Source organism: Ascidiella aspersa, chromosome 5 (assembly GCF_963924565.1).
Source record: "Ascidiella aspersa chromosome 5, kaAscAspe10.2, whole genome shotgun sequence".
Taxonomy (NCBI): Eukaryota; Metazoa; Chordata; class Ascidiacea; order Phlebobranchia; family Ascidiidae; genus Ascidiella; species Ascidiella aspersa.
The window spans coordinates 19,527,070-19,554,606 of NC_139451.1; the positions used below are offsets into that span (position 1 = coordinate 19,527,070).

At 36.8% G+C, this 27,537-nt stretch overlaps 1 protein-coding gene across 1 annotated transcript; it reads right to left on the reverse strand.

Moving 5' to 3' along the window:
• Nucleotides 1–27,375, reverse strand: LOC146145257 (protein timeless homolog). Its single transcript, XM_083389640.1, has 28 exons — nt 27,253–27,375; nt 26,173–26,326; nt 25,983–26,100; nt 25,188–25,396; nt 24,626–24,740; nt 24,117–24,250; nt 23,628–23,804; nt 22,382–22,555; nt 21,574–21,708; nt 21,064–21,167; nt 20,467–20,611; nt 18,886–19,221; nt 17,988–18,085; nt 13,412–13,550; nt 12,576–12,744; nt 11,992–12,173; nt 11,089–11,171; nt 10,097–10,217; nt 9,298–9,374; nt 8,951–9,044; nt 8,622–8,692; nt 6,459–6,551; nt 5,330–5,449; nt 4,749–4,867; nt 4,334–4,443; nt 2,690–2,833; nt 1,575–1,754; nt 1–662 (listed from the first exon to the last, which is right to left on the reverse strand). Exons 1-28 carry the CDS (start codon nt 27,332–27,334, stop codon nt 554–556), a joined length of 3,792 nt encoding a protein of 1,263 aa, XP_083245766.1. The 5' UTR covers nt 27,335–27,375; the 3' UTR covers nt 1–553.
• Nucleotides 27,376–27,537: the final 162 nt, after the last annotated feature.

A 27,537-nucleotide genomic window follows, 5' to 3' on the forward strand; every position in this document is an offset into this window, starting at 1 on the left:
TGTTTATGCAAGCGAGTAACGAAAAGGGGAACCAAGTGGAAAACATATATTTTCCGGTACCAATACTTGTCACTCAGGATATACTAGGCAAGTTCCTGAATACACGGGTCGCGACCCAAATTGGGTGGTCGCCGAATGCAGCAGTTTTATATGCTTAGATTTATTAAGATTTCTTTTAAATAGGGGGAAATTGCGAACGAAGGCATGGCTCATATTAATTGAATTCGCAATGATTAATGCTAATTTCTTATGTTTCGTTCGAGTACAAAAAGTTAAGTAATTGGGTTGCCACAGCTTTGCTGTTGTACTTTTGCCTTAGTTTTTGGGTCGCTGCCAAAAAAATTTAGAAAAACTGTACTGGGTGTTTTTTAATATTTTTAGCATCAAGAAACAGAACCGTCATCAAGAAATTAAACCGACAAGTTAAGTACAATTCGTGAACATTACAACACCAGAGAATTTCGTGCTGTTCGCATCTCGAAAAACAATAGTATTTCAATACATGGTGGGTTTGATCATAATTTCAATACGGTTTGTGTTCATCACTAATTCACTATGCAGCCAATTCAGCGTCGCTTTCACCATCGTCGTCACTTAAAACTGCGGTTCGCTTTCGTCGTTTTTGGACTGGGTTGTCTTCATCTGAACTGCTAGCACCGCCCCTGCACATTTTTCAAATAAAATTGCGCATCTATACGGGTTAATACAATTTTAAAAGTGACACATCCAAGTCGTTTCAGGTGGAACGAATTGGAAACACGGCGGTGGTAAACTAAGCCATAAGCAATCTAAGTTTGTTGTTTATTGGTTTCGATTGATAATTGTCTGACCATTGTATGTGTAACACAACTTTCGTTCCCATATTTTAAGAGTCATTTTCATACTGGTTAGGCCAGTGGTTCCCAAACTGCGGTCCATGGTCCAAAGAGCTATTTAAAAAAATGCTATTATACGTGTTTTGTTTCACTAAAATAGTTTTTCTAAAGTTCTACTTGACTTCAAAACTTTTTTCTTTTTATTCCTTTCTGGCCAAACAAAGGCCATGGTCTAAAAAGCATAGGACTTTAAGTTTTCAGATTTTAACACCCATACGTGCGACAGAGCGTTCCAAACTGTAGTAGTGCAAAATATTCTTAATAGCAGTGTATAGTTGTTTAGTCTAACATAATAATCAAAACTTACTGAAGCTTCATCATTTGGTTGTTGGTCAAATGATATCAAGGCAGAAAAATATTTATAATATTGGAAAACTGGTGTCAATTAATATGCACAAGACATATCGCTAGAGGTGAGAAATATAAAAAACTGAAAAATATTCTTCATAAAGAAAAACAAGATGGTAAAAAGGATTATTCAGTTGGTTTTTAGAAGCAATGCATTTAACGATAAATAATCCGACTACATAGGCGGAAAGTAAAGACAGGCAATTTCTATATTATGTATATCAGCAAGGATGATATATCTGGTCATTTGAGTATCTTTTTTGTCACAGTGGTATTGGGGTGCAGCTCAAGTGGTGCGCTTGGCAAGAAAACATTATTTAAAATGGCTTGAATTCCCAACTAAACGTTTACCCATCTATATTATGGCTTGTCTCATCTTCTGCTGCCGCTCCGGTATCCATAGCAATGTCATCTCTGACGTCACTTTTGTCGTCATCAGCACTGTCGTTGTCGTCATCGTCTGGTAGAATGACGGCGTGTTTTCTTCGTGATGCAGCAGGTAACTCGTTGTCTGAAGGGTCCTCGTTCGAGCTATCGATTAAAATATGAGTGTTGTACGGTCATCGAAACTATATAAAAAATATGAGAATACTCATTATCGCGGATAAAATTGTTAATTAGCATATAAGTGTTTTACCTAAACTATAGTCCAGTGGTCGGCAAACTTTTTTTGTCGCGGCCCAAAGAGCTTTAGGAGACCCACTCCGAAAAAGTGGCGTATTCAGGATATTTGATTTTAGGGTAAAATATTACACGGTGCATTGGTGTCCAAAACACTGCTGTAGCATAATGTAAAACATACTATAAAACGAAGAATATACGCCTATCACGCGGCCCTCAACTACATTCTAACACTTAAGCTATTCGAAAGTAACTCGCGGCCCACAGTTTGCCGACCACTGCTATAGTCTATCACGCGCTGGAAAAAACAAGTCGATCTGCTTATTCTCAAAGAGTTGTTTCAATTTTTACTCAAATTAACTGGTAGCTTATTCACCATTTTTCTGACTGGCGCCAATTACCATCTCTTAGCAATGCAGAAGTGTATAGCAGTAAACATTCTAATCAAAAATTAAATGAAACTTCATTATTTGATTGTTTGTCAAATGATATCAAGGCAGAAAAATATTTATAATAAGGTGAAAAGTGTTGAAAAAATGAAATATATTCCTTTATAAAGAAAAAAAATAATAATGGTATAACTATAAAGGATTATTCAGTTGTTTGTTAGAAGAATGCATTTGACGATAAATAATCCATAATCCGGCTATGTAGGCGTGAAATAAGAGCAGGCAATTTCTATATTATGTATATCAGCCAGGCTGGTTTAGTAACGATGATATATTTGGTCATTTGAGTATCTTTTTTGTCACAGTGGTATAGAGGTGTTTTATACTCGGGACAGCTAGTGGTGCGCTTTACAACCAAACATTTCAAATGGCTAGAATTCCCAACTTAACGTTTACCCATCTATATTATGTGTTGTCTTGTCTTCTACTTCACTTCTAACGTCATCAGCACTGTCGTTGTCATCATCGTCTGGTAGAATGATGGCGTGTTTTCTTCGTGACGCAGCGGGTAACTCGTTGTCTGAAGGATCCTCGTCCGAGCTATTGATTAAAAGATGAATGTTGTTAAGGTTACCGAAGCTACATGAAAAGTATGAGAATACTCATTCTCGTGATTAAAATTGTTAATGAGTATTAAGACCACGTCGTTTCGCATATTGATGTTCTACCTTAACTATAGTCTATAACGCGTTGGGAAAAACAGCCAAACTACTTAATCGATATAAGTTATTTCGATGTTTACTCACAATTGACTCGTATAGCTAGTTCGCCACGTTTCTAACTGGCGCTGATTCAAATAATGCTTAAAATATGAAAAGGTAAACATGTTAATAATGTTTATTTGCAGGTTACATTACCTTTCGTTGTCGTCAATCGATGTCGCTTCTATTCTGGGGGTAACATCGGTATTAGATTGGTGCGAACTTTTTCTACGTTTTTCCGTTGGTTCATCGTCCTTGCCACTTTCATCGTCACTACTGTAAAATTCCGTTGACTTAATATTGGCAAAATGAGATACTTTACCTATCTAAGATTTTGGACTGTGACGAGGAGTTGACAACAACCAAGTTTATTTTCTAGGATGAGAAAAAACTAAAATAATAAAAAAATTGTCTATTTAATAATCAATGCTCTTATTATGATGTCACCCGATACTGACACTACGAGAAGCACTATCAGCCAGGACAGTGGTTATTAACCGGGTATCGCGATATATTTAGGAATCTTTAAGAATCCGATTTTTGCCCAACTCTTACAACTTTTTGTGTAAGATTAGAGTGGAATAAATCCAATTATACCTTTCTACACTGTGTAGAGTTGATGTGTGTTGTACCGGTTCCGTTTTATGTGACATTCTAGTGAATTACCTACGGAAAAATCTTATAGGGGTGCCGCATTCTGTTTATTATTTCGAGGGGTGCCGCTAGCCATAAAAGGCTGAGAAACACTCATCTAGGTATAGTAGTATAGTGTGAGTACCACTACCAAAAAAGAAAAAAACTGAAAAACCTAAAAAAATAGGAGTAAAGTAAAAAAAATTCGTTATTAAGTTATGACCAAGGGAAAAGTTCGTACTGGGAGAAGTAACTATACCTGGTCATTCAGGTAAAATATTGCCATTTCATCTGTAATTAACTGCGCATTGAAAACTTGTTCAAACAACATGGGCGAAAACGTTGTAGTTAAACGCGATTTTCGGATTTGTTAAGCGGTTTATATATACTATTTGTTTTTCGTCAAAACGTTCAAAAATGATTCTTATAAATAACCAGTTTTATATGACGTTCCTAACCATAAAGAGACGCACTTTTGACACTTATTTCATTAATTTAAGGTATCTATAGAAACTCAAAAGTCGTTATTGCAATACTTGCGAACTCTAACAAATTTTGGTATGCTGCAATTAATTCTACCGGCTACAAACAACACCTTATTTTACAAGATTGAGCGGTATAGGTAAGTTCATGGTTAAACAGCTGTGAAACAAAACTTACTTTAAGATTATAATCCTAGTTAACAGCGTTCAAACAAACTTGCCTTTCTAGTGTTTCAGCAACTCGCTTTCTCTTCTTATGAACCTGGCTCAAGGCGCCGATGGCCGTTTCGATGTTCGATGGTTTAAGCGTTGACGAAATTCGCCAAAATCGCTCCTAAACGAAGAAAAAACGCTGGGTAAGATAGCTTGATATAAGGGCGATCAGTTAAAACATATATTTTTTTGACGAAAGGTAAGTCTTTGCTGATAGCCGTTTGTCACAGAGAGAATTTATTTTAAGATAATAACTGTTAAAAAAAATTCGACAGACATGATAAACGATTGGAAGAGGTTGTAAACCCATATCTGGTTTATGTGGTTCGAAATATAGCAAAGATAAATAATTCATAATGATTAAGGCAAGGCTAAACAAGTTAAACGTGTAAAAGGCGCAAAATATAGTAACCCTTAACATTAAACCTGTTCGTTGGCAGGCGGTAGAATTCCGATTGATTTCAACAGTTTCTTGAAAATTTTGTTGCTCATCGCTTCTTCTTGTTCTTCCGTGAGTGGGACCAAGGGCACGGGTTCAAGGTCATCTAACGATTTAAAATGATTTAGGTGGAAGCCTTTAATGCACATTTCAGGCAATAGTGAAATTAGAAAGAGTTTAATAGAGGTTTCGAAGGGTAAGTATTATCATTTAAACGAAATAGATCTTCTTTAACGTAACAGAATTTAATTTTTATAAATGCTTCACGTTTGCTTTTTGGTTTTGTGTCGGCTGGGTATATTCATGTAAAATTGAAATAATTCATGTAACATTGAAATCTTAACAAAACTTGAGTAATAGCTGTTCTGCGCATAACATTCGTTTCGGTATGATCGGATGGTAACTTTGCAAATTTATTGAAATAACAACTTCAGAAGGTGCCCAACGCCTTGCAACTTAAAACACAAACTAACAATATACTTAGGTTATTAAAAAACTTACCAGCCTAAAGTATATGAAATTCGAACAGGTACAATCATTTCACAATAAATAACCAAATAAAGGGAACCTGTTGAAGAGGCAGCGGTAAAGTCTTCCTTGAAAGACAAAAGGTTTGCTTTTAACCAGGAAACTGCATCGTGAAGATTGGCGACGAAGCACTGCGATGCAGCAGACTGGATCCGAGAACCTTAAATGCAAAACCAGGTGGTATAATGTGTGTGTTAGGCTTGGATGTGTCGTGCAATGCGTATAACGGATTATATGAAACTGATTCATCTGTTAATAATCCTTGGGGTTGTTCAAACTGAGTGTACCTTGTTTACAACGTAAGGTGCAATTTTTGGGGGGCGGTTTATTACAATTTTTTTTAGGTTTGGTCAGTTTTTTTTTGGTTTGGTTTGGGTGACCGCTAAGTAGTTTTAAGAGACCGCAACTGTTTCATTTAAATACCAAAAAGTTGCAAGTCCAAAATTTGGGAAACCGCTGGAGAAATTTTGGGGACCGTTTCGGTCCGCCAAAACACCTTAAAAAAACACTGGGTTTGGTATTGTGTGCGACAAAAGTTCTTTAATTATATTGCTCTCGGGCAATAGCGTAAAATATAATTTAACAACACGCAACCATTGACTTAAAATCACCAGAGTAATAGAGTACTTAATAGTTACGTTCATTAGTATTTTATAATTAATTGTGAACAAACGATTAGATAGACTTCGCAATAGGATTTTAAATAGAAAACTGGTATGACGTTGGAGAAGAAAAACAATTTCGGTTAAAACAAGGGCGAAAAAGAATCATAATTTTAGGCTTTTACGCCATTTTTCTAGTCCCACTTGTCGAGTGATACTAATTGCAATGAAACCAATTTGGGGGTACATTATTTTGCTTATTGGTTGAGTGCCTTGACCGACAGAGCAACAAAATCGACCCCACATGTTTGTTGTTTAATTAGAATAACTAATTTTTTTCTGCAAACAATTTTTTCATTGTCCCTGTTAGTGTTACATAGATATATAGGTATGTGTTTGTTTGGGAAGAAGGTGCCCAGGGAGCAGGAAAAAAACGCTAGGTCATCAAAGTCAGCCGCTCCATGGCCGCAATATCATCAAATAAAAAGACCATAAAACAACACCTTAAAAAACAAAAACAGGTGCAAACAAAATCAGAGCAAGAAACATAGTAAATCAATAACTTACTATTAAATGGCGCATCGTCACCACTCGACAAATAAGCATCGTCATCGGAATCGTCACGGTTCGCCGCTTCTGAATCGCTGTCTTCATCTCCGCCTTAAAATACCAAAAAAATAAGGAAAACAGTGAGTGACGAATTGTATTATGTGTCTCTTAACAAACTTTGTTATATGCGACAAAAGGAATAAGTTAGGATTAACAACAACGTTAGCGGACATCTTATTTTCTGTTTCCGGCAGGCTGGCAGAATCTTGCCAGCCTTCTGGTGACAAGCATTTTTGGCGAAAATTCTTCGACTTTTGGTCGCGTCCCTAAACTTTAATGATGTGCTCGCCTGAGGAATCTATGAACCTTGCCATGTTTAGGCGATAAACAAGGCTATTAATAAGTAAATTAGACAACAAAACGTAGCGCCACAGGCGCAAAATTTTTTGTGACATTAAGTCATTAACAAGTACACATGTGAAGGTACAACCTGGGGCCTGGGGATGTACGTACATGTTTGCTTTTCTTGCTTTAAAAGTGTTACATAGATATTTTCTTTGGATAAATTTCCAATTTATATTGCTCGAAATAATGATATTCATAATAAAATTTTATAGAAATGGCCACAGTCACAGTGCAACATGCCCCATAGTGTGCATATTACCTTTGGGATAGATTTGCTGAAAAAAAGAGACACAGAAACCTAGCAAAAGCAGGCTAAAGTTCATGCTAAAGTTGAAATTTTTGCATTTGCGTAATTAAACAACCAAAAATAAACGTTAATATGCTGATGCAAATGTTATACCTGTACATTTAACAGGAATGGGGAATTCAACTCAATATACAGGAAATCAACTCAATATAGAAGTACTTGTCAATTCAAAGTAAAACTGCCAACACGTAACACTAGTATGATCAAAAGTGTGTACTTTTTAAAATAATAAACAGTCTATATGCCTTACACTAGCTTTTTCTCACCAAACAATGTGCTTCACACTACCATAACTTTTTTCAAAATGACACAAACAAAATTAATTTCTGCCAATTGTAGTATGTATTACATATTTCCGCTGTTCAAAAATAGATGTGATTAAATATGTGTGGAAACAACCACAAGGTATTTTGTAAATTGGATGTTGGAAAAAAACTTTCAAAAAATTTTTTTTTTTAAAAAAATATTTTTTTTTTTTTCAATTTTTTTTTTTTTTACTCAAATTTTTTTGCACCAATTTCTTCGGTTTTCTGGCTGATTCTTCGGCGACATAGTCGCCAAGTCGCCAGCATTCTGCCATTCTGGTTTCCGGTATTCTTTTGGATCAGCGATTTAACGGTGAGTGCCCCCCTGGGGTTTACATTTTTGAAACGTAAACGTGTGAGACGTTTATGCACGCTATCAATTAAATCGGTGGTTCCCGAACTGGGGATTGAACCCAACAAGGGGTGGTGGCGAGTATCGGTTTTCAACACTTTTACAAAGGTGTTACACCTTTCTAAGTTGCAATTTTCTGACAATTTACATACCAATGACAAAACTAATGCAGAACACAATCCATCACTATGTTGGGCATTACTTCAACAAGAGCATGTTGCAGCAAACAATAATGATTTGTTAAACCTCAGTCAAACTATATGGTCGCGAAATTCGTCAATAAAATCTAAGGAGTGCAGACTAAAAAGTTTGAAAAGTCCTGCATTAGTCACTGATAGTACTATCGCGTTTACCTGATGTCTTGCCGTATTTACCACCGATTTATAGGTTTTAACAATGTTGTTTTGCAGAACGTAAACCGTGAATTTTATTTTACGGTTTTCTGGCCATAAGTTATATATCTTTGAAAGGCCTTGATAATATATATACAGAAATGACTTTTGTTTTAAAATACTGGTTTTAGAACCCGGTGCCTGAAGGGCTGCGAAGTCGGAGTTGTGCAGTAAAAAAATCATGTGCAGTAAAAAAATTAAAACTGATAAGGGCGTAAACTATGAGTTGTAAATGTTGAATAGCATATGGAGGAATATTTTCCAACATGTATTGTGGGGCGGGTGGATGAGTTATATGACACCCTTATATTACGTAAATAGGTGAAATACAGGCTGTAGTGTACAGTCGACAAAGTTTTAATAGTAGACGCATTTACTTGTGTTACCTCCAAAGGTCATAAATAACGAGCTCTCTCTTACCCACGTGCATCAACTCCGGCTCAGGTTTAGAAGAACGAGGCTTTTTCGATCGCCTTTTGTACAACGCTTTTCTGCAATATAATAATAATTGGATAACGAATCTCGACAAGAATAGGAGTCGCTAGATTTTTTCAAAATAAAAAGGCAAATATTTCAAAAACTATACGACCAAAAATGGCCTAAAGTTTATATCAAGCAGGGTCATCGACTTTTTTTCATTTAAAAAACGTAGAAAAAACAAGGCCCAAAGACAAAGTTGTACACAATGAAGCATGTAAATTGTAAACCTATAGATTAAAATCTAAAAAAGATTAAAATATACAAGTTACCTGTCTGTTACAATGCCGAGAGCTAAAAGCTTTTCGATTACTTTGGGCTTCGACTTTTTGTTGCTCATCATTTGAATTATTTTACCCAGCGGGTCTGGAAGGGGAAAGTATATACTGGGTGACGTAAAGATAAACAAAATTGGAAACATGATGTCAGACAACATCACATCTAACTGAGCTAAAATACCATGGTAGTGGATGAGCTCATAAAAATGAAAAATAGTCAGAAGAACACACAAGATCGTTAAACTGCTTTAAATGCGATTTATGGAAATTTGCGATTCGTTTGATCGTTCTGATAAACAGCATAAATACTTTCTATAAGTTGAATAAATATTAGATCGCACCTTCTGAGTTGGAAAACTCCTCGTAAAGACGTTCTAATTCGACAATGTCGTCTTCTCTCCAAACAGCTGATTTTCCTCTAAGTAAAAGAAAAAAGTGATTGCATAATGTATAATTGTATATATACAGCGTTATTCCGAGTTTTAGTGCTGGTAGTGATTACACAAAAATGATACGCTACATCAGTTTTACTAGTTAGCCAACAGCATTACGAAATGATAAAAAACAAATATGCTAGAAGAAGCTAAGTATGGTAATTAGTTAATTAATTTTTGTTATAACAATATTGTAAGAAATAGTTCAGGAGCCTATAGCTCGCAAGACATACGTGGCTTTATTGATGGAAGCATCAGGCTCGCAGATAAGTCTATATAGACTAGCATTTATTAGCATAATTGTTGCGAAGGAAACTCTGTAATTTTCCATACCGTCACAATCCATTTGTAACAATCGCGCTAATAAAATAAAATTATCCAAAAGCCCCCGTGACGTGTAAACTTTCAGCCCTATATAGTAAAAGTATCGCCAAACTAACGAATGTTTTTTATTATGAAGTTTCAATTAGAACTAAAATTCGAGAATATACGCCGGCCTCACTTAAATGATAATTTTTACCAACTTAAATTATATGTTAAATTTTTTCTTGCGTGTCTTTCATGGAATTACAATTAGTAGGCAGCTTTAAAGGCGCTCTTAGCCAAAAAAGCTTATGATCGCTGTTTTATGGAATCAAACTCCTTTTCGAAAACTAATTTTCTGAGATGTTACGCCAGTAATTAACTACAAATGAACGTTACCAACCCCTTTGTTCGTTTTAAATCGGCCACACTGTCAACCAGCGCTCGGTTGACAAGCTGATTGCAAATCTGCCTCCTTGTGCGTGTTTGATCAGTAATACACGACAATATGCCGTCCACGGTGTCTGAGGAAACAGTGTAAAAGTTTGGTCTTGGCATACCATAATTTTGGGGCTAATATTAGTAGCTATCGACACTATAATTTAAACTAAAAACTTTAAAAGTTAGAGTGGCGGTTGAATCGATTTTTTGGCAATTTCAGAGATGTTTGATTATTGCAGTATTTATCATTCATTTTCGTTTTACGGAATATAATACGAAAGTTTATAACAAGCCAACAAAATAAACAACACTACAACATTTTTTTACTTAAATTACAAAATCCTATCACTAAACAAGGAGTCCTATTATTACAAAAAAAACAATGGATCGAATGACGATGAAACATTCCAACTAGCGATGACTTTATATCATACCACATAGCAACTTACGCCCATTGGGTTAAATCAAACGTTTTCGATCAGTGTTCCATAGAACATCGGTCAATTTTATAAATTTCTTGCGGAAATCTGGTTGAACACGATTGAATTATATCAGTGATTCTCAACCTTTTATGGCTTACGTGACCTCTTAAAAATAACAAATAGATTTTCGGCACCGCGACTGGAATTTTGTTCAGTTTTTTTTACAGAAATGTCACTATAAATGGAACTAGGACAACACAATCAACTTAAAACATGTAGGAAAATCTCAGTTGGTACAATGGTTTATAATCGTACACAAATAGTTGTATCAAGAAGCTTACCGATTGAGCGAAAATCAGATTCTTAAAAATTCTAAAATACCGAACGGCACCCTTGAGCTTATGAATTGGCACACCAGGGCGCCGCAGCACCCCGGTTGAGAACCACTGTATAACATGGTAAACGATCAATTGCAAATAATGGAGACAGCATCGGGCGTAAAGTTAAATTATACATTCTCCGGCCATCTTACCAATCTCCTGGTCTTTAAACTTGTAGAAGAGATCAAACAGCTCTTGATTTTCTTCTTCTGACCATGTGATTTTAGTCGGCTTTCTAAAAGTGATATTTATAAAAAAAATGTAAACAAAAATTGTAAAAAAGTCCTAACCGTTTCGAGTTTTTTATGCGTTCCTAAAATAAAACTACACGATAATTAACCACTTGTTATTCATAAAAAAAAAAAAAAAAAAAAAAAAAAAAATTATAAGTTGTCTCGTTAAAACTGCTGTCATAAATCGTTCTAAAATCATGAATACTCCATTTTTTGAAATAAATCATGTCCCAACCCGGGATTTCCAATTATTTCGAATCGAAGTGGATACTCGATGCCAAATTGTATTATCGGTACTCCGATATTAGGGCGGTATCGGTGCCGATCCAATACCGAATGAATTTGAGCATTTCATCCATGGTTTTAATTTCTAACTGAACCATTTTTACTTTGAAAAGGTAGTTTTTTCAAAAATGGCATATTAACAATCCAGCTAACTAGGTTTTCCATCGCTTTTTTTTTACATAACAACCCGTAAACATTACGTTTACACGTTGCAGTTTTAAAAATTTGCTTGTTTTGCAATAAAAATGAATGTATTAAATAGGATCGGCGGACTTTTGCCCAATATATCGGCTAAAGGTTTCGGAATTTTACAAACATTGCAAATCCCGAGTCCCAAATCTTTAAATAGTTTATTACCTGATAGCACCAAGTGGAAAAATTTTCAGTAATTTTTAAGTGCTACAAACTCAAAAAAAAATTAAATCATAGATTAAATAAGCGAACATACCAAATACGAAGCGTTCTTTGTTTATACTTTAAACAACAAAACTGAATAGTTACTTCACACTAGCAGTGGTGTCAAATCCTAAATTTTACTTTGGATCGACGAAGGACCCGTATCCTTCTGTGAGCTCGTACACCTCGGCGACCGATTGCTTCCAGAAGAGCATTTCAGCGAACACGCACGAGTTGGTTCGCGAAACTTCGCAGAACTTCGCGATCACCCAGCGACCGAAGGCGGCCAACTCCTTGTGCGCCTTGTTGCTCGAAGCAAACGCCTGGTGCAATGTAAAAGTTTATAAGAAAACTTTCTGGATAATGACGTAACTCATATTTTGCATCACGGATGTATATGAGAAACCTTAAATAATAACGAATATTGACGCCCGCTTAGAAAACCCGTATAGAAATTTGTGATGTGAAACAATTGGTTGAATACTCCATTGACCGAAACAATAAATACAATAATAAACACAAAACCTAAGAAAAAAGTTCCTTGGAATTTTATTCTCAAAATATATTTTAAATCTTCTCACTTAACACTCAGCCACGGACCTACGTAAGAATAAAAAATCCGCGCCAAAACCTCCTAAACTAAAGGCTTTTTTTAAAGTAAGAAAAGAACAAAACGTGTTACTGGGAGAAAATCTTCCAAGTCTAAAGCTAAAATCCCAAAATACCTTTTGAAAGACGCGAAAGATCGAGGCCTGAAACAGCAGGCCGTACATTTTCAAGTCGAAGCCGATCCGATGAAGCATCTTGGCGACGCAGTGGTTTGTGTCGGCGTCGTTGGTCTCGAACTCTTGCAGCAGATGGGAATAGGCCATCACCAACCTCGAATCCGCGAACCTAAATGAGGACAGGGCGGTCAATTTAGTAGGTTAAACGTATGAGTGTCGGGGTGTGTCTCTATTTTTTTCTTGGTTTGCTTCAAAAGGAAATAAGCCGAACTAGAGCACACCTAGTAAATATGGTAAAGGTTAGCAGCGCTTTAAATTGCCTGCGCTGACAGCACAGTATACATTTCCACTACAGTAAATCTAAATAAACTTTCAAAGCCAATTTATCCCCAAAAGTAACTATTATTACTAAAAATAAAATAAACGATTAATAACAAAAACTGTAGTGAGCTGTATGGAAGTGTATTTTTAATTACAAATTAGAAAAAAATCGATTGGAAATACATCCGAAAACATTTTAACTGTGTTTGTTTTTATTATTTCAGTTAAGTTTTTTGTGTTATCTGAAAAGTTTATACAACTGAAAATTAGATAAATAGAGACCGCTTATTTAAGGCCAATTAGCAATACAAATAAGAAACTAGATTTTTAACGAGAAAGAAAATTTAGAAGATTTTTAATTAAAGTTATCGAAAAATAGCGGAGTTCTGTATTTCCTTAATTAACCTTTGTCAGTTCTGTACCACAGTGGTGAACCGGTTTACACTTACGGTAGATACCCGATTAAATAGCAGCGATATAGATATAATTGGCTATAGTTATAAAGCGGAACCAACTTCTTAGTAAACTCCTCCAGATTGAATTCGATCTCTTTCGTTCTCTGAGGCAAGCTCTGAACTTCCTCTTCTTCTTCCATTTCATCCTCGCCCTCACCATCTTGATCTTCACCCTCCGGATCGGCTACGGCTTCTACATCTAAAGATAACAACAAAATGTTGAAGTGGAGATAATTTTGGAGCATAATGTTAGAAGGTTGTAAGACAATTTTGAACGATAAATTTCGGTATCTTCTGTGATTGTAATTTGTAATGCTATTGCAATGTGAACATTGTTATAAGATACATATAAAATACCGCTTAATGCTGGCTACAAAGCATTAACAGGGCGCAATGAAGCAGTATATTGTTTTGCATAAACAAAATGTTAGTATACCAGAGTTGATAAGTACAATATGAAACATTAGATTAAACTAAGCATTAGTAGAGGTTTATGCAGGGCGTGCAACAGTATTGAATTTCCAAACCAATTCAGATCAAATGTTGGCTGGGCCACATTGCTTTTATAAATCGAAAAAAAGTGAAAATAACTACAAATTGCACAAGCATTCTATGTTAACACAACAAACAAGGTATAAATAAACTGCGGAGGAATTTAGTATAACAAGTTGAAGACAAATTCATCTTCATATTTACAGCAATCGATTTTGAACTCGTTACTCAATTCATTAAAAGGAGCCATATGTAATTATGCAATCTACGACGTAACAATTGGGATAGCCGCAGTAGGGTAAACAGTGGTGGGGCGGTAATAAGCAGGAAACTATTTTTTTGTAAAACGATTTTAGCACTGGCTTGCCATAGAGTGTATATTTCTGTTTTATCACTGACTGTAAAGGCTTACTGCAGGTATTTATGGTATTCAGAAACTTGATCGTATGCCGCAAATTCAACATTACAACTCACTGCCTCCCTCTATCACAAATTATTAAATTTCAATGTCCACAGGGGCTGCTTGAACTATACATCTACGAAGTTACTCGGGTCAAGCCTGTGCGTTTTAAAGGCGAAACAAAAAGCCATATTTTATGACCCAAAACAGAAACTTTAACTATCTATCTTTAACTTTTTAAATAGAGCTGATAAGAACGTATTTCTTCGCCTGTTATAACTTTCAAGAGTTTCGGTACTGCTTTGTCCCGTTAGTAAGTCAAAAATGTAAATGATTGTTAAAGAAACAACAATATATTTTTGTATAATGTTTAGCTTGGCGAAGGCTGTGCTGGTCACACCAATAGGTGCTGTGTGGCGCGGGCCGACTCTGGCCTGCTGGCTGTGTGTTGCACGACTATGGGTTAGAGCAGTGCTTCCAAACCAGTGGGTCGCGACCGATTGGTGGGTCGTGAAGCTATTTCAGGTGGGTTGTAAAGCATTTCTAAATGGTACGATCGGGAAATTATTGCATTATCATTACATAATACTAATGCAACAATGTAGCAGTTAGATGTGTTGTGCTTGTGTTGGGTCGCATTAACTAGTAGCCCTATGCTAGTAGTGAAGATGCAGGTTTTATGTAACTGTTAATCTTATGTCTGTCACAAATTTAATTATTGTAACCCTTTGAAGCATAACTAATGTGTTAGGCTGCGGGAACTGCCGTCTGGGTCGGCTACCCGTCGCCACGGTTTCCCCTCAGGAATAGGATATTGTGTGAATTTCGCAGCCTCGGTTTTCTCGGCGCTGCGTGATATCTTTGTGTCGATTTCGTTTGCTATTGCGTGGTGTCGTTTTGATATTATTCGTCGGGTGGATACCGAGAGAATCGGACGCATTTGAGCACAGTTTGCAATCTCGTTGGTTAGAGACAAGCTGTAGCCTTATGCGAGCACTTGGTGTGCATGGTTATTTGCCGTATACTGATTATCGTTCTGTCCAATAAACGTCTTGCTCGAGAAAGTAAAGTCATTCCTATCCTTAGCAGCTACTTTGGGGATCGTGTCCCGATCTAGTCTGCGACAATTGGGGGCTCGTCCGGGATTTAAACAAGGTTTGACTTAGAGACCTCTTCAAGACGTGGTAGAAATGGACAAGATAATCGAGGCAGGAAAGAGCATGGGACTCACAGGTAATGACCTGGTGAAGTTCGTGCAGCAGGCCGCAGAACGCGAAGAACGTCGCTTGGATCGCGAAGCAGCGGCCGAAGAAAGGCGAGCCGAAGAAAGGCGGGCCAGAGAAGCTCGGAGAGAAAACGAGTTTCGGTTAGAAATGAATCGGTTGGAAGTTGAAATAGCTCAACTTGAGCATCGGAGCCCAGTCCTATTAAAGCTGGTCGAATTCAAGAAAAAATAAAATAGGCCGGATACTTCCGATGGTAGTCAAGAGAAGACTACGAAACAAAAGTGGGGAGATCGACAAGTCAAAGTGGACAAGCAAGCAGAAGCGTTTGAAGAGGTGCCTACCACAGGGATATGTGACACAAGGATGCGATACACAGACGCTTTGCATCCGTCGCTTGTCGCGAAAAATGTGATGAACAACAAAGAAATTACCGCGCTGAGCAAGGACAACTCGGGAAGCTTGGTCGGCGGAAAAGTGACCGAGAAAAGTTCTACTGAGGAAGGTCAGTTGTATAACGAGGCATTGGAAACGTCAAACGAAAGTTGTTCTGACGACGCCCAGTTGTACAGCGAGGCTTCGGAAGCGGAAAACGAAAGGCGTTGTGATGACGCCCAGTTGTACAGCGAGGCTTTAGAAGCGACAAACGAACGTAGGGTTGAAGACGTTCAGTTGGGCTTCGAATCATTAGAAGCAGCCGACAATTCGAAGGTATTGGAGTGCGTAGAAGCGGATTATGTTCGAAAAGCAGGAAACGGGGTCACACTTTGCACCTCTTACTCTGAGGATGACGTGGAGCTGGAGGTCTTGTGCATTGCGGAAGGTCTACGGGCGTTTTCGAAGGTGGTTCACGTTGGAAGCAAGGTCATTACGCCGAACAACCTCAACAGGATCTTTGACATGTCACCGGTTGCGCAATATGTGCGGCCCTCACCGGACAGAGACAAAATTGAGCGGCGCGCGTTAAAATGGGTCATGGCGATGACCAGAGTTGTTTAAAGTTAAACGACTGTAAATGTGCATGCGATGTTTTCTCGTCTGTTGTTTTTCATTTTGTGATCTTTACAATTTGTGCTTTGACGTGTATGTATCATAAGACAGCTTTAAAGAGAGATAAATTTCGTCTCTCGTATGCGAATTTGCTAGTATGTTTGTCTTGTTTTTGCTGGTTTTCTTAGATTTGTGTCTGGCTAAAATGTAAACATTGCAAAGTCGTCTTAAGTTGGGGTAAAGTGTGGACTGCAGTTTGTTTAATTCTTGCTGGAAATTTGTGTTGTAAATTTACTGTGTGCCATCGCGAAGTTAACTTGGGTTAAAGTGTGTATTGTACTTTATTTTTACTTCGCTTTAAATTTGTTTTCCGTTAAATTAGCCAATCGCAAGGATTGTCTTTAAGAGGGGGTAAATGTCACAAATTTAATTATTGTAACCCTTTGAAGCATAACTAATGTGTTAGGCTGCGGGAACTGCCGTCTGGGTCGGCTACCCGTCGCCACGGTTTCCCCTCAGGAATAGGACATTGTGTGAATTTCGCAGCCTCGGTTTTCTCGGCGCTGCGTGATATCTTTGTGTCGATTTCGTTTGCTATTGCGTGGTGTCGTTTTGATATTATTCGTCGGGTGGATACCGAGAGAATCGGACGCATTTTGAGAACGGTTTGCAATCTCGTTGGTTAGAGACAAGCTGTAGCCTTATGCGAGCACTTGGTGTGCATGGTTATTTGCTGTACTGATTATCGTTCTGTCCAATAAACGTCTTGCTCGAGAAAGTAAAGTCATTCCTATCCTTAGCAGCTACTTTGGTGATTGTGTCCCGATCTAGTCTGCGACAATGTCAAATGAGTTGCATTTTAAATTATCGCCAAACAAGAGTTAATGTAACTTATTTGAACTCTCTTATTTTGCTTTTATATTCACATATCTCATTGTGACATATATATAATTGTGATATATTGTGACCTATGACATATTTAGCTAATTTTCTATACGACAAAAAAAGGTGATGGTAAAGCTTTGAAACTCAAATACTGAGTTCCAAAATCATCTTTTATCTGCATTTTTGGCACAAACGGTAAAAAAAGTTAATTTATTGTTAAAAGCAAGTGAAATGCTGCAGTCGGCTACGAATAAGTGATTTAAGTAAAGATATTTTTCTTTACAGTCAATACCGCTATTTTTAAGGAAAAACTATGTCATATTTTCATAATAATTAAATTTCGGCAAAAATATCGGCCTTACATGACCGATACCGAAACATCGGTAGGAGCGGGATATCCGCCGATATTATTGATAAACCGATATGGGTCTATCCCCATTGTTTGGTCATATCTCATTGTGGGTGTGTTGCGAACTGAAAAAGGTTGGAAAGCACTGGGTTAGAGGATATTTTCTTAAAAATAAGGAAACTAAGGGATAACATTTTGATCAAAACATATAACCCAAACATATATACCTGACGATATAGAACAAACAAATATTGAAATCGATTAAATTAGGCTAAATCAAACTTAAGCAGTTCTTACTTGTGAGATCTGCGAGGCAGATTTCGTGCAAGGTGTTGGTTGCCTGTTCATCGGTCGATTCAGCTGCGCCAAATATGTTTCGCTCGGGCCAAACCGACCTGCAAACAAAAGTAAATAATTTTTCTTACAAACAGCGCTAAGCGTACAGGCTATAATTAAAACAAAGGATTCTGTATTAAACTGCAATTAATATTCGAAAGAAACAACGGGTCACAAACGCAAAACAATAGCATAATTAAAACCGTACAAGGGTTTGTTCGATAGGCTAAGTTTTTTGATAAATGCAATCAACACAAAGTGTAATACAGGTATTTAACAGGAATGAATAACACACAGATAAAAAACAAGCTAAATAAATAAACCAAGAAGCGACGTTTAAGATTGCGTTAATCTAAAGTCTCTAGGGGTTCTCAACCTTTTTTGTATGTTTTAGCAAAGACAAATATTAAATTTACCCCAAATATATAAAATGGTGCTCAACTGCTCATGCATGACGTATCAAAGAAGTAACTAAAAGATAACAAGTATCAATTAGCGAAGCATAACGTTACCGACACTTGACGATAAAGAATCAATAAGATCCTACGCTAGCTTCGATTAGGTAATTAATCTAAACTAGGAAAGTAGGTTACCAATACCTACAGCTGGCACAATTTTTCTGTCCGGTCAACTGATGTGGATATTTTGATTGATAGCTCATTTACCCCCTTAAACGAGGAAATTTACCCCAGGTTAAGAAGAAAGGATCTAACCAATCAAGGGGCAAGCTTGATAACATACATTTTAGGAATTAATTGGCGGGCGAGTGCTAAATATAATGATAAGCCGAAAACGGCAACAAGAAACTATCCAAATTTACCCATTGTATATAAAATATGACAATATGCGTAAAAAATACCTCGCAGTTCGAAGCGTCAGTACTGCTCCGCTCGCGTCGCCACCAAGCAGAGACTGTTGAATTTTCAGCAGAGCTCTTTGTTGCTGCACCTCCTCGCTTAAATCAGAGGTCGGATCGAAAACGCTCGAGGCCGAAATTTGGTCGCCAGCGTCGTCGTTTTGGCCGGATGAGCCAAATGCTGTAGCCAGACCGTCCCTAATTTCGGTCCACTTGTTCGCCTTTTCCTCTTCAGTGAAAACATGTCGTTCTGTGCCGCCCGATGTCCATTTCTTTTTCTTTTTCTTTGCGCGTTTGCCGGGACCACGTACCTTCTTTTCGACGACCACCTTGTTGTCCCTGGCGACAAGCAAATGGTTAAACACGCGAGGCACCTATATGTTAGTATGATTAAATCATACACATGTCATTAGAAATACTACACATGGCCATATTCCTACATCTATACGTTACTAGAACATGTTGTTAGATCTATATGATAGTACAATACTCTATACCGCATATTCCTGCACTTATGCTAAAGTCATAAAACCAAATCTGCCTGTATGCTGTCCTGTGCATAACATCAAAATTACACATGTTTAAAAAAGAAACTGAAGAAAAACGGTTCATAATTTAGCGATTTGCGAACTTTGAGGCTACTTATGTTTTAATATAGTTTCTCGAATGTTTGGACAATATTTGCTACTTATTACCGCAATTGAGACTGTGTTTAGTCAGAACAGTGCGATATGGTTGAGAAGAAGATCTACGAACTGCTTTATTTGCGCATCACTATTTGGGGGGAACTCACGATTTTATTGCGCCAATTTGTATTGTTATTCGCAGCATATACCCTTAGCATTGTGTGTTATCACAGATTAACGCAATGCGTTACTTTTTTACAACATGTCTGTCAAAATCAGCTCGATGAAAACCTATCTATATCGAGCACAAGCAACTTTTGTGTGTGTCCCAAACTAAAGTTTAGACTATACAAACCAAATAAACGCAATTGTTTTCGCGCTTTGCGCCACAAAGAGACTTGAGGTAGAAAAAATATTAAATCCACTGTTCTACAAGAAGTGGTACGCGTAGCAGTACAGAATGTCCAAGTGGTACTAGATCGTAAAAAGGTTGGGAACCCCTGATTTAGCGCATAGCTAATTTTTTAAGTCTCTGGTTGTATCTTTGTTTTTAATAGCGTTGTCATTTCATATTTTTTAAATTGGAAAGCAGTGAAATGAGGCATACCAATTCGCGGAGGGCATATCGAATCATGATTCAATGTTGTAAACAAGGTGATTGGCAATAATTTAATTCTAGTTAATTATTATTAAAATATATTTTGGTGTTTTCGAATCAAGCGGCAGGTTTTTAGTCATGCGATTTTCGTCGTTTTGGTTAAGACTTTTCTAAAGTATGTTTAGTACACAGCCACACTTTTAGTTAACAAAGATACAATTTTTTTAATTCAAAAAAATTTAGGTGACATGTTCTTCTCGTCATGCCACAGTTTTGTAGGCAGGTGGAATTTTTGAATCCAGTGTAACTATTTCAGCCGACTATGCTTTACAAGTCAAGTGCCTGTTTAAGTAAGCTTACTTGCAGAACGACTCAAACATCTTTAGGAAGAGGTGGGTTCCGCGCACCAGATCCCGAAGGAAGGCACGAGTCTGCTTACGTTCGTCGAACTTTCGCAGCAGAGTCAGAAAGACCTCTCGGTACTCGACCATGTAAAACAGGTTGTCTGCAAGAACAAGCGACGGCTATTTGCAAATAGATTTGTGGACATTTAAGTATATACAGACACACGCTAGGTATGGAAAATCCACGAACAAGGGGTGCAGCAACATTATGTGAACGTTTTAAAAATATCGTATTTTAACATCAGTTGAAAGCAAAAAGGCTTTATTAAAACATTCGATAAAAAAACAGAATTTGACAGACAAAGATTGCTGAACTGCAAAACTGCAAAAACTTTTATGTTTACCCTATATCTCAGTGAAACAATACGGTGAATTACAAAACTGACTTTTTATAGCCTTAGTTTCTTTATAGGTAAAATTACCATTTAAAAAGAAAATCAAACAATTAAACGACTAACTAGCGAATTGAAAAATACCAGGGGCTGTGTCGGCTCTATTGCATCATGTCATCTAAATACTAGAAATGTACAATCCAAGATAGGAACCAACTCACTCATAAGAACCCTTGCGCTTTCCTTCAGAGACGGGTCTTTAGAGTTGTCCATCGTGTAAATGGTTTTCAGGAACTGATGGTAGCAGCGAAAAGCCAGATGCATCCTGTTTAAAATAAATAATTTTTAACGTCAAACTGCCGACGATTTTTGTTTTCTGTCGCCCGACCCGCCTTCAGGCAAACCAAGGAGAGGCGCTGGGCATGTTGCAACAAATTTGCAAACAGTAAAAATAAACTTCAAGAACGCATTATTTTCACTTCATAACACAACAATTTGTTCTTTTTTTTTTTTTTTTACTTGTACGTAATTTTTTATTAATAAATGTAAACGAGCCATTGCTGTTATCACACTCGACACATGTTTACAATTACATTGTAAAACCACAGCTTGTCGAGAAGTTTTAATTGTAATCTTAGTACTGAAAGGCAACGTAGTACTTACTGCACGGGTTGAGCTAAATCGATTGAGAGTATATGTAGGTAGATGTAATTTAATGGAAGGTTAAAAACCTTTTTCCCCATGTTGCTGCCTCCTGTTTGTCGGTGGTCATCAATTCGAAGTGGTCCATCATCTTAACGTCGAGAAAATGCAGGGTGGCAAGCTGCATCGTTTCCGACACAAGCTCGATCCGGAACTTGTGGAACCTATTGTACAAGAGGATGTTTTATTATTTACTGTGATTGACATTTTAAGCCTAGGTCGGGTCAAAGGGGATGACGAAAACCAATGGATCCGATCCGACAAGTCTTTATCAGTGTACAGGATTTTATTAATAACATAAAGGCTTACACAAGTAGATTCACATCCTAATTCGAATGAATACAAAACAATGTGTTTTGAAACAGAAACAACATCACTGTATGCATTACAAGTAACTAACAAGGCGAGCAAGTAATAAAATGCTTCAAAAATTAAATTGGTCATAAAGCTCTTATATCAAAATGCGCTAGCAAACTCACTGCTAATCTTAACAACGAATACACGTAACAGTATTCTTCGTCATCCCATTATGACAACGCCGGACAAGGTTAAATACTTAGTGTTGGTGTCAATAGATTTTCATAAATATTTATATACAGTTGAAGTATTTAGCTATACTTGAATAAGTTGTCAATCTCAACTAAGTTGATTATAAATCGCCTTTCAAGTAATACGCTTTTTACTAATTAGCCCAAGTCACAGCTGACTGAAAGGCTGTTCAGTGTTCAAAAAACAAGGCAACTCAACTGAGACTCATTTTTACCGCGGTAGGCCCAAGGAAAAAAACACCATATTATTAACACGGGCAACAACACCTCGTAAAGTAAAACAAGTTACCGATTAAACTCCATGAAGAAGTTCATGGCCCAGAAGAAGTAGGACTCGTCGTGGTCTTGCGCCTTCTCACGCGACATGCGATCCTTGACAGATCGCATCAACATATTGTAGCCGTTTTCCAGCAAACCGACGCAGAAGGTCTTCAGCATCAGGCGAATGTTGACAGAAGAACGTCTGACATAGAGAGGCGGTGTCAGATAACAGTGTTTAAGGTTTTATCCAAAGCACGACGTTTTTAACGGAATTGCATCGTAGAAAAAACGTAGGGCAATTTTTGGGTTAAGATTTAAACAAGTCATGACGCACACAAATTTAAACAAGTCATGACGCACATAAATTCAAAAAAAACGCCACAGAGTGGTTTTGTGAGGGCTAGAGCAGTGGTTCTCAACCTTTTTTGTTTCGTGGCCCATTTTTGTTGCACAAAAATGTGGCCCAATAAATTTTGATGAAAGAACAAACTATAAATAAGGTTAAAAAGAAAAAATAGCGGAGCATATATCAATAAATATACGTTTTATTTAAGCTCAATAAATATACGTTTTATTTAAGCCATTATTCCTATGAAATTAGGTATAGCAACACAAATAAAACTAAATTCTTCAATAAATCATTTTTAAATTGGTCTGCGGCCCACCTAAAAAGTTTCCATGGCCCACTGGTTGAGAACCGCTGGGCTAGAGTATCTAATTATTCAATTCAGGGGTTCTTAAACTTTTTTATCGCGGACCCTAACACTTTTTGGCTTAACGTGGTTAAGCTTGAAATTTTAAGAGATCACGTCATAAAATGGCGGCATAATACAATCACATTTCAGAAGTCCGCTGTTTTCGGTCATAAAATGTACATTAAAACTGAAATGACTGAAATGGAGTCTAAATACAATCATGTACAAAAAAACGTTTTTTGTTTAATTAAACTCTTTTCTTTGAAAATGTTATAAACTTTTCAATTAATACACTAATATTTCAGTTAGGCCTTCATTGACCCGCTAAAACTAGTACACATACCCTCAAGTTAAGAACCCCTTCTTTAACTATTTGTTAGTTGCACTTCACATATGGTTTGGAATATGAATCAAAATTCTACCTGGTGACGATTTTTTCCTGAAAGGTAAGTGGCCGCAAATTGTTGAGAACCCATGTAATGGGCCACGAGCACGACTCATAAAAGAACCACCGGTTTACATCATATGTGCAACTCAAAAAACTGTTCCTTACAAGAAAAGCGATAAAAGAAACAACACCTTGTGGTCTTGTCCTCTACCAGAGCTCTCCTGTTGCGCGCCTTTCTCAGTTTCGACTTGCCTTCGTCGAAGGTTAACGTTTCGCAGTGCTTTACTGACTTGTGAATTATCAGGTCTTTGCCGTCCGAAAGCGCCTTTGTTCCGACTTTGACGTAGGAGCCCCCGAATCGAGAATGCCTGCAACAAAAGGTTTATCTGTCGGCGTTGCGTCTTTAATTCGCAGCAAAATTTGCGATTTACAGCAAAACAACCGGTAAAGGTCATATTGGTCCTTGCTCTTGTGGTAAATAGGTATAAGTTTTCATTATAAAACTGCTCTTCCATCGAAATTTGATTACAGTGCCAACGTTTCAATCCCTATTAGGCCAATCTTCTTAAGGGCAATAGGTATAAGTTTGATCATACACATTTTTAAATAATAATTTATTTTAAATAAAAAATTCATAGGTTTGATAGGTTTAATGTAAATATATGATCTGACTAACTCACCATGGTGTCATCTTTGCCCGCTGCTGTTTCCTTTTGGCTTCTTCTGCTTTTCTCATTTCCAGCAATTGGTTTCCTTCTTTCTGCCTTTCAGATATACTCGGTACTTTACCAGTTTTGGCAAGCTGCTCTGCATCCTATGTAAACGATTTTTTGGGTACATTATACATAAATACAATTATAAAAAAACAAAGAAAGAGAAAGAGCTGTATGAAGTTCCCTGAACCAGGGAAAATCCAACAGGACATGAGGTTCATAAATAGTTAAACAGAATTAAAAACTCTAAAACAGCTCTACACACGCAATACACTAATGACAAGTTTTACCAAAAAAGTGTCGGATTTTGGTATGCTCCAGCATTATTTTTTTCTTGAGATATGTCAACGGGTTTTGTTATAATGATTTTGTGTACCTGTTATCAGTAGCTCAGTAAAAATTTTGACCGTTGTTAATATCACTTTTAACATCTTATATTAAGGTATAAAACAGCTTTCCAGTCAAAATGTACATACTTGCTCTTTTAAGAACAGACACACTATCTCCATGAGATGCAAACAAAACTCTTGTTCCGTAGTTGAGCCTGACATATACAGAAGAAGGGAATCTACCCCAGCCCGATGTATTTGCCTGAAATAACATAAAAAGCAGCAAAATTATAAGCATGCAAAATATAAAAGACATATTTGTATATTTTACAATCTAAAAAATAATAACTTATGAAAAACATCAAAACAAGTTTAAAACAACTTTTTCTCTGAAAATTTAATGTTGTATAAATCTCCGAAAGCAACGTAGAGAATCTTATGCTGTCTACAAACACCAAACTAAAAAAACTACAGAGTAAATATAAATATTTATATGTTAATAAAGAAAAACCAAGTAATCTTTAAAAAAAACTTTATTTTCAAAAAACAACTTTGTATTAAATAAAAAACACAACCATTTCCTTATATGACACAACAAAGTGCTTTTATTTACAATGTCCCACATATAAACCACTCCAAAATTGTAGTGTACTCCTTGCAACAGAATTATATCCTATTTGAAAAGCACATGTAAAATAACTGATCTTACCACAACAACTTGTCATGCGTAGAGACATCATCTTCGGCTTTTCGCTTGTCGTCAGCTGTCGGAGGAACATGAAGCAAATTCCTCAGCAGGATGAGAAACCTCTCGACAACCAGTCCATCCTCAGGCTTGCGGTCTTCCCAATCAGTTTCCAGAATATCGTAAACCTTTTGTGTGAAGACATCCCAGATTTTGTCTTGGTTGCCAAAAGCCTGCAAAATGTTAAAAACTTGTTTCAATTATAATTTTGGAAACAACAAGGTGCCAGGCCTTCATCAAAGGCTTTCGTGATCTATATTTAAGGCTCTACACCAGTGGTTCTCAACAGGTGTGCCGCGGCAACCTGGGGTGCCATTTCTAATGCCCAAGGATGTCGAGAGATATTTGAGAATCTTTAAGAATCTGATTTTTTTTTATTGTGACAATCTAGTGATTATATTGAAAAATCTTGTAGGGTTGCCACAATCTATTTATTATTTCTGAGAAGCCATAAAAGGTTGAGAACCACTGCTCTACACAAATATGATAAACTTACTGTAGGTAAAACAGTTAGGTGCTACAGTAAATGTCATGATTTCTCTTGACAGTTTAGGTTTCAATTGGTCACACAAAAATTAAAGGTTACCAAGCATAAGGTATAAATAAGGTTACAAAATATAAGGTATAAATAGGAAAAATATATATTATTCCAAAAGTATACTGTTACAGGATCTATATTTATGTTTTGCATTTCAAGACAAGTTAAAACTATGTTTAGTGACAAGCTCAAAAACAGGAATGGTCAAATTATGTATTTACCTCTTTATAAGCTTGATTATGTGCAACAACTTCTAGGAAGTGATGATTCATAGTGACATCTTTTGGGGCTTTACCACCAAAGCACAAAAGTGCTGGTTGTGTTAGATTTATTAACAGCCTGAAGATTATAAAAGGTTTAAACATGTTCAAATAACCTTTTTAATGTAACTTTTAACTCTAAAGAAATAACCTCAGAACGGCATGAAAAAGATCACTTTCATCAGGGTATTGGCTAAGTATGGGGATGAGATCATTCTGAACCAAATGTACGGATCCAAGCTGTGTACGTACATCCCTTGTAGTATCTTCATTGTGAAGGTACTTTATCAAGCACTTGATGTTATCTGCCAAAAATTAAGCAAGTATAACCAAAATCTTCAATATATCAAAGCACCTCAGAGGCACCGACTGCATTCCATACTTTGCGACTGTCAAAGTTTCCAACCAAATTTTTTTGGCATCCTAAGCCAAAATTCTGCGACATATAGGCCTTAAATCAGGGATGTCCAACCTGCGGCCCGCCTGAAATTTGTGTGCAGCCCGTTGGTCATTTTCACATTAAGTATTGTTTTAAACTTTGAATATTAGCCAAATTAAAATGCAACAGTCAACTTTTAGAGGCGCGTTAATAGTATAGTATGGGTAATATATATATACTTACAAAACAATTAATAAACAATAAACAATTAAGGCCCACTTACAAAACATTATCTTGGAATTTAACAAGTTCTGCGGCCCATTGAATTATTTCAAGTGACAATGCGGCCCACTAGAATTATAGGTTGGACATCCCTGCCTTAAATGCTCGTAACACAGCGTTTCGTGCCAAATGATGTCACTGGTTTGGCTTTGATTAAGCATTTCACTCCAGAGATCTTTGGTAAGAATCCACAGAAATACAATTGGGCCCTAGCCAGTCTGGAAAGAGTCACAAGATGTCTTATTCAAAATATGGGGTTCTGGGAGACAACCAGGTCGGAAAGTTTGGTCTGCACAGAGTATTTTTCTGAGGTTCTCTCTCAGTTGCAGCAACATATTTGATGGAAAATGGCAGTATAATGCAACGAGTTTTACAGATTCATACTAACTTACAGGCTGTACACTTGCCACACTTTCCACATTGGCTGCTAGGGTTAACAAAGTGTTAATTTTAAGTCATACAAAACTAAAATACAATATCGGTCTATTATTATTTAAAAAAGTAACCACAAATTTTCTTTTAAAAAAATGCAAGTGCATAGTGCTTTCCGAAAGTACAACAAACAATCACCAAGACAATCAGATTCTTTGTAATAATCATTTTCTTCGAGATATCCCAGGGCATTGCAAGTTGCTAACAGTTCTGAATTCATTCCTTAGTTAAAACCTACGTAAACCTTTGGATAGAGCATACAATTCGTTCGTTGAATCTTCAGTTAAAAAGTTCTGCTGTAGGGTTAAAATAGTTTAAAAACACTTTCCAAACTTTCATGTTCACACATCGATGTAAACAACTTTAGTTTTGTGCAAACGCGCGAAAATTTCCACTTGACTGCTTTCGAAACGCACGTGGCGT

Bases quoted from the DNA above. Each gene is read 5' to 3' on its own strand.
- LOC146145257 (XM_083389640.1), bottom strand. From the start codon at position 27,334: ATGAATTCAGAACTGTTAGCAACTTGCAATGCCCTGGGATATCTCGAA. The intron at 13,551-17,987 runs GTAAGAACTGCT...TGTTATCTTTAG, and splicing joins CTGCCTCGCAGATCTCACAA to ATGTAGAAGCCGTAGCCGAT. The intron at 10,218-11,088 runs GTAAGATGGCCG...CTGTTTCCTCAG, and splicing joins GTTTAAAGACCAGGAGATTG to ACACCGTGGACGGCATATTG.